At 35.5% G+C, this 8,201-nt stretch overlaps 1 protein-coding gene across 1 annotated transcript; it reads right to left on the bottom strand.

The window, feature by feature from the left end:
• Window positions 1-4,812: 4,812 nt before the first annotated feature.
• On the bottom strand, window positions 4,813-7,401 carry LOC120171804 (zinc finger protein CONSTANS-LIKE 2-like). Its single transcript, XM_039179451.1, has 2 exons — window positions 7,368-7,401; window positions 4,813-5,198 (listed from the first exon to the last, which is right to left on the bottom strand). Exons 1-2 carry the CDS (start codon window positions 7,399-7,401, stop codon window positions 4,813-4,815), a joined length of 420 nt encoding a protein of 139 aa, XP_039035382.1.
• Window positions 7,402-8,201: the final 800 nt, after the last annotated feature.

The following is an 8,201-nucleotide window of genomic DNA, read 5'->3' as shown; positions in this document are numbered from 1 at the left end:
GTTGCACCTATCATATGTCCCCTAATCGGGATTGGTTCTCCGATTTAGTGGAACTAAATGCAGGAGTTGTTTATATGGGCAATGACAATGTCTTTAAAACTGTTGGGATAGGTTCAATTCGATTGAAGAATCAAGATGGATCAACCAAATTTCTGACGGATGTCCGATACGTGCCCAGTTTGAAGAAAAATCTCATCTCGTTGGGAGCCTTAGAATCCAAAGGCTCAGTAGCCACTATGAGAGATGGAGTTTTAAAAGTCACATATGGCGCACTTGTGATGATGAAGGGCATCAGGAAAAATAATTTGTATTACTACCAAGGTAGTACAATTATTGGAGCAGTTGCAGCAGCTTCCGGAGGTGATGATTTGGACACAACCCAGTTGTGGCATATGCGGTTGGGACATGCTGGAGAGAAATCCTTGCAAATTCTGGCAAAGAAAGGATTGTTGAAAGGTGAAAAGGCTTGCAAATTGAACTTTTGCGAGCATTGTGTTTTGGGAAAGCAGAAGAGAGTGAAGTTTGGCACCACTATACATAATACAAAAGGTATTGTAGATTATATTCACTCAGATGTATGGGGTCCTTCAAAGACATCATCTTTGGGAGGAAACCATTATTTTGTAACTTTTGTAGATGACTTTTCCAGAAGAGTTTGGGTGTATCCGATGAAGTCTAAAGCTGAAGTGCTTCAAATTTTCCTGAAATGGAAAAATATGATTGAGAACCAGACTGGTAGAAAGATCAAATGTCTTAGGACGGACAATGGAGGGGAATATAAAAGTGACCCATTCTTTGACGTTTGCCATGAGTATGGTATTGTTCGACACTTCACTGTTAGACATACACCACAACAGAATGGGGTGGCAGAGCGTATGAATCGAACACTATTGGAGAAAGTTCGATGTATGTTGTCTAATGTTGGGTTAGGCAAGGCATTTTGGGCTGACATATGCTGGCCATCTCATTAATCGTCTGCTGTCATCAGCGATAAGAGGATAAACACCATTGGAGGTATGGTCTGGAAAACCTGCTACTGATTATGATTCCTTACATTTATTTGGATCCACTGTTTATTATCATGTGAAGGAATCCAAGCTTGATCCGAGAGCAAATAAGGCTCTCTTTATGGGAATCACCCATGGAGTGAAGGGATTCCGCCTTTGGTGTTTAGACACCAAGAAGATAATTTGTAGGAGAGATGTTACCTTTGATGAATATGCCCTAGTAAAGAAGGTAACAAGTGAAGCTGTCTAGACAAGTAGTACTCCGCAGCAGGTGGAGCATACTCCAAAACAGGTGGAGTTTCAGCAGATGATGATCCCAGAAGTTGATGCAGCTGATTCTTCAACTCCAATAGAAGAATCAGACGATGAAGAGGTTCAAACCCAAGAACCATTGGAGACACCAGAAACACTTGCAGTTACAAGGCCAAGGAGAGAAATTCGTAGACCTGCTCGATTTGTTGATATGGTGGCCTATGCTCTTCCAGTTGTTGATGATGATATCCCTATCACTTACCAAGAAGCAATACAAAGCTTGGAAAGTGATAAGTGGAAAAGTGTCATGGATGAAGAAATGCAATCTCTCCAAAAGAACGACACTTGGAAACTGGCACAATTACCGAAAGGTAAAAGAGCCATTGGATGCAAGTGGGTATTTGTAAAGAAAGATGGATCTCATAACAAGAAATATGTTCGCTACAAGGCATGGTTGGTAGCTAAAGGCTACGCTCAAAAGGAGGGAATCGACTACAATGAAGTATTTTCCCCTGTGTTGAAGCATTCCTCCATTAGAATATTGTTGGCCTTGGTAGCACAGTTGAATTTGGAGCTAGCTCAACTTGATGTAAAGATGGCTTTCTTGCACGGTGATTTAGAAGAGGAGATCTATATGACACAGACAGAAGGATACAAAGATGGTGGTTGTGAGAAATGGGTTTGTAAGCTGAACAAATCGCTATATGGATTGAAGCAATCTCCGAGGTAGTGGTACAAGTGATTTGATAGCTTTATGAGGAGGCAAAAGTATACTAGAAGCAAATATGATCATTGTGTGTATTTGCAAAAGCTCAAAGATGGATCTTTCATTTATCTTCTCTTGTACGTTGACGATATGTTGATCGCTTCGAAGAGTCAAAAGGAGATAGACAAATTAAAGGCTCAGTTGAATCAAGAGTTTGAGATGAAAGATCTAGGTGAGGCCAAGAAGATTCTTGGTATGGAGATAAGAAGAGATAGACAGAGAGGGAAGCTTTGTTTAACACAGAAGCAGTATCTGAGAAAGGTATTACAATGTTTTGGCCTGAATAAAAATACCAAACATGTAAGTATCCCATTGGCTTCTCATTTGAAACTTAGTTCTCAATTATCTCCTAAAACTAACGAAGAACGAGTGTATATGGCAAAAGTTCCATATGCTAATGCAGTTGGGAGCTTGATATATGCAATGGTGTGTACGCGTCCTGACATTTCATAAGCAGTTGGAGTTGTGAGCAGGTACATGCAAGATCCTGGAGAAGGACATTGGCAAGCTGTGAAATGGATTCTACGGTATCTCCAACAAACCGTGGATGTTGGTTTAGTTTTTGAACAGGATGAAGCACTTGGTCAGTGTATGGTTGGATATGTTGATTCCGATTATGCTGGTGATTTGGATAAGCGTCGATCAACTACTGGGTATTTGTTTACTCTTGCTAAAGCCCCAGTAAGTTGGAAGTCTACATTGTAATCTACGGTGGTCTTGTCTACTACAGAGGCAGAATACATGGCAATTTCAGAGGCTGTAAAGGAAGCAATTTGGCTTAACGGGTTGATGGAAGACTTGGGAGTTGTTCAAAGTCACATTAGTCTCTATTGTGACAGTCAGAGTGCTATTCACTTAGCGAAAAATCAAGTCTACCATTCAAGGACTAAGCATATCGACGTGAGGTATCACTTTGTGCGGGAGATCTTTGAAGAAGGAAATATTCTACTTCAGAAAATTGCGACATCAGAAAATCCTGCAGATATGATGACCAAGGTGGTAACAGTAATCAAGTTCAATCATTGTTTGAACTTGATTAACATCCTGAAAGTATGAACACCTTCGGGTGTGTGGCGCTTGTGAGTGCAATTAGAGGCACTACAAATTTGGGGAGTTGAAGAAGTTGAGTAGGCTTGGTAATTTCAAGCCAAGGTGGAGATTTGTTAGATTTGTCTAGAAATTAAGTTGACAAGTTGGAAATTTTATCTTGGTTGGTGGCCAACTTATTGGAAATTTCATCTTGGTTGGTGGCCAAACTTTGAACATGTGAATTTCATATTTGGTGGCTAACTTGTACACATTGGAAAATTCTTTGGTAGGTGGCCAAACTTTGAACATATTGTTCTTGAAACTCAACTATAAATAGGCCTAAGTATTTCCATTAGAAATCATCCCAAAAACAAGTTCTCTCTTTCTCTTGTATTCTTCATTCTCCCACTTTGGGAATTCCAAAGAATTCCATTTGTTGTAATATTGGTGATATAGTGAAGTTATCATCCGGTGTGGTGCCCGAGGAGTAGACGATATTCTCGTCGAACCTCGTAAATTTGGTGTGTTATCTCCTTTATTATTTTTTATTCGGTTCTTTTCCATTGTGTTTCAATATTCAATAGTTTGACAGGTTTATCCGCTGTGCAACCTTTGGTGGTTTTAATCTTGACATTTTAGGTCAATTTTAAAACTACGTTCATGTGGGAAATAACCCGTTTTCCCCAACAATAGGAACCTAAATGGAGTAACAAATAGATTTATAAACCTTGAGACAACTGATTACATGTCATTACTTTGTTATATCTCTCGACTATTAAAATTTAAGAAATGATTCTTTAATTATAAGACATTATTTTGTGGTGTCTCTCGATTATTAAAAATTACAAAATGATTATCTAACTATTCATATGTTTCAAACTCTTCTTTTTATGTTAAAAGACTGACAATAATCTAAGGTGGATGTTAACATGTTGACTATGGTATGATAAAACCAAATCTCAAATTTTCAAATGATTATCATAACTCAATAAACATGTTAACATCTAACTCGTACTATCTTTAATTTTTAATAAAAAAAATACGAGTTTGAAACATATGTCATTTTGCAACTTTTAATAGTCGAAGGACTCAGCAAAACAACATCATATAATCATAAGACTTAAGAAAGTAACATCTCATATCGGGGATCATTTGTGTACTTTATCCAAAAATGTAATTTAGAAACTATAATAATCGTTAAATTCTAATGCTGTTTTTGGATTGTGAGAAACTTCACAGAGAGCTTTGTAGTAATGGAATGGACTTACATATATATGATAAATGCCATTAGTTTGATGCAGTTGAGCTCCCTCAGAGTAAATTTCACCCTCAACAACAACCACCATTAATGAACTGTTGATAAAGCTTAAAAATCATTTACCAGGAGAAGTGTAGAACCATGAATCGAACAAAAGATATTTACATGGATCAGTTTTGGGTTTACAGATCATAAGTTGCTGTCATGAGAACATATGTAAAGTTAAGAATGTGTACGATCTTACGCTTAGACTGCTTGAAGGGAGATTAGTGAATGCAGCAGCATTTGATCCCCTATGGTCTGAATTGAAGTGAACACTCTGTAATTGGTGTTCTTGCAACGGTTGATCATTAGATTTCAAAGTTTGAAGTAGAACAACACTATCATTTCCACTATCTTCTGGATAATTCACACTCACACTGCTGATCGATGGACTGTTCTTGTCCGTATGACTCGGTACATGTATCGACAACGTCGGTGTACTTATCAGGTTGTTTGCCCTACGTAAATCTACTCATGCTCTGGTTTTCAGTGTTTTCAGGCTCAAGCAATAACCATGAATCTGTTTCGGCTTCATCGATTTCTTGATCTGGTTCTGTAGTAGGCGTTTCAAACATTGTGGATGGCGGCTGATCATGGTAAACACTTGAGGATGAACAGGTTAAACCCGACAGTGGAGGTATAGGGACCCTAGTATGGAAGCGAGCCAAAGGACTCACCGAGTGTATCTGGAAGTCACAGTCGATGCAAAGAGACGCTGCATCGGCACTGCAGGTGACCGCAGCTGGAGCAGCCTCACAGGCAGCACAAATTAACACACGGTGGTGCGACAAGACGGTGGAATTACCACCGTGGATACATTTATCACAGTCACCGCAGAGGAAAGCTGAGTCAGTATATGAAGTATTTATAGTATTTTAAGTGATCAAGATTCAAATGATTCAAACAGTGTGTTTTGGAAAGAAACAGGTTGTTACTGAAAAAGAACCCTTTTTTTGTAGATTTTGGCCACAATTTCCGACTTTTCTATGAAAGTTCCACGTGATTTCAAAGCCAAAAGATTCACACTCGACTATGTTCAAGGGACAAAGTGATGTACATATAAAGGAGATTTCGGTAAAAACGAACATTTTTATGATAATTAGAATGGATTTTTACCAAATATACATCCATAGGCAGCCAAAAGTAAAGGGTTGAAATGAAAACAATATACATGACCGTTGGTTATAAATTTTCTTTAATTAATTATTTATTTTATTAATTATATCAACTTAAAATCTTATTTTTGTTTATCCATACAAAAATTTATATTATTAATAAATATATGTATATCCTCAAAAATATTTCTAGATACACACTCGCGCTCTATCCATGACTTTGTTTCGCCTAAATAGTGAAGTAAGGGAAGGTGGATTTTAATACTAAAAGCGTGAGGTGTGAAAGAAGGAGAGCTGGACCCCAAGAGAATCCAAAAGGTGAAAAGCGCAAGAAAACAATTGGTGCCCCATTTTATCTTGTGGCTAGCATCTTTTGTTTAGGATGAGCCTATTCCTTGGGGCTCACACCTTTAGTTCTTTACCAGAATCTTGCAACTCATAACACAGACAACGAATTTGCATTAAATTTGGTCATAAACAGCTTGGTTGTTTGAAATTATTCTAATCCAAAATTTAATCTAACCAGTTCAAACTTCAACCTCATTATCTATAATTTAATTCTCAGTATTCTTAATTGTAAATTACTCCAGGCAACCAATCAAAACCCGACAACCTCTGTGCTTCCCAAGTGGTGGGGGAACCTCGAGAAAAATGACACCATTAACCAAGTTAATCTTTTATGCGGTTCTTCTTTTTAATTAATCAATTGTATTCTATCGATCGATTAATTCAGATCAAATTTAACAAAGGTCTATTATGATAGCAATCATTTCAATTCAATTTGTTCTATTTGCAAATAATAAAGTTTAAATCTCTCATGATCTTACTTAAAAAATTTAATGTTTCGTCTCATTAGAGCAACTGATTATTAGTAAGTTGATTTTTTGTACTATATTAATAAAGATGTGTTTTAAGAAAAATAACTTGAACCCAGTTAATATGGGCAATCCCTTTTTTATATGATGCCTGTAGACACTCATTTTCGTTCGGAGTTTTTTATATATAATAATAATATTGTATAGTTTTTGAAAGAATTTTTTTAAACATATAGTTTTTTAAAAAAAAATCGGTTTTCGAAATATATATATATATATATAATATCTAGTTTTTGAAAACATTTTGAAAACATATATAATATATACTTTTAAAAAAACATTTTGAAAATATATATATAATATATAGTTTTTAAAAAAACATTTTAAAAAATATATATATAATATATAGTTTTTGAAAACATTTTGAAAACTTATATAATATATAGTTTTGAAAACATTTTTGAAAATATATGTATTATATAGCTTTTGAAAACATTTTGAAAATATATTTAATGTATAGTTTTTTAAAACATTTTGAAAATATATAATATATAGTTTTGAAAATATTTTTAAAAATATATTATATAGTTTTGAAAACATTTTTTTATATGTATTATATGGTTTGGAAACAATTTTTTAAAGCATATATGATATATAGTTTTAAAAATGATTTTTTATATATATTATATTAATATTTTTTATTTTTATTTATTATTTTATTAATATTTTTTCTTTATTTAGTTTTTTTGTTGTTTTTTTACAGGCCCAATGGGTTCAACGTTCGGGTCCTAGAGAAACTCAATCGGGTAAAGGGTCTGATCTAACCCTAACCTAATTAGGTTTCATGTTCAGCCAAGGTGCCGAATAGGTCAAACGGTAGAAAGAGGATAAATGCATAGATCAATCTGGCCCGTTGGATCTAACCCAATCCAACGACCAGAAAGCAATCTCAACGACCAGAAGTGATCTTAACAGCCATAAGCATCATGCATCGTCGAAAATGGAAACCAGTCAAACATGCAACAAGATCGAAACAAAAATCGGAACAAACACGTTTCGTAACGCCTAACAAAACCCAAGTACATGCAGAAATCTCAACAAGATCGGGGTCAGCCATCGAGATTCAAGGGAAAATATTTCCCTTTGAGGCTATATAAGAACATCAACAAGGAAACACAATCATCAAAAAACCATTCGAAACCCACAAAAAAGCAAAGAAAAAAACATAAAGAAATCGTTCCATTCGTCGAAATCGAGAGGAGACAAGTATCTTCAAAAACTGAAGAGTCGTCGGAAAAGGTAAAAACCGAGTGTTTTTTCTTAGATCTACGTCGTTTGGGCTTTGTCGTGGTGATTTGGGATTCGGATCTTGCTTCGGGATGACGGGAGGAGCATTTTCGGTAAGTTTGTTTTTTCGACCGTCGCGAGCGGCAGATCGGACGGCGGAGGGGGTGGTCGGAGGCTGCCCGGCCTACGACCGGTTGATTAAGGAGAGAGTGTTTCGGGAGTGTTTTTTGTTTTAGTTTGGTTTTGAAATGAATATATTTTTGGGTTTTGGGTATTTATAAGGGAGGGACCACATTGCAATTAGTAAATTTTTAAATTATTTCCGCAGTCCCTATCATTTTGATGTGCAAATCATTTTGGTCTCCTATTTTAATTTTGTCTCTGAATTTTTAATTTATTCAATTTAATCCCTGTTTACATTTCTTATATTTTGCAAATTGGCCCCTTAATTTTTTTCTCTTGCAGCTTGTTTTTAGTACCAATTTAATCCATCAATTTCAATTTATTTCAATTTGGTCCTTTCAATTTTTAGCTATCATTTTTTAGTTATTCATTTTTTCTTGTTAATTTTAGTATGTTTTTTATTTTATTTATTTATTTTTACTTCTTATTATTATTTTTATTTTATTA

The sequence above is a fragment of the Hibiscus syriacus genome, unplaced genomic scaffold (genome assembly GCF_006381635.1).
Source record: "Hibiscus syriacus cultivar Baekdansim isolate YM2019G1 unplaced genomic scaffold, ASM638163v2 tig00111837_pilon, whole genome shotgun sequence".
NCBI lineage: Eukaryota > Viridiplantae > Streptophyta > Magnoliopsida > Malvales > Malvaceae > Hibiscus > Hibiscus syriacus.
The sequence above is the reverse complement of the archived record's forward strand: the minus strand, read 5'-3'. Positions and strand labels throughout refer to the sequence as shown.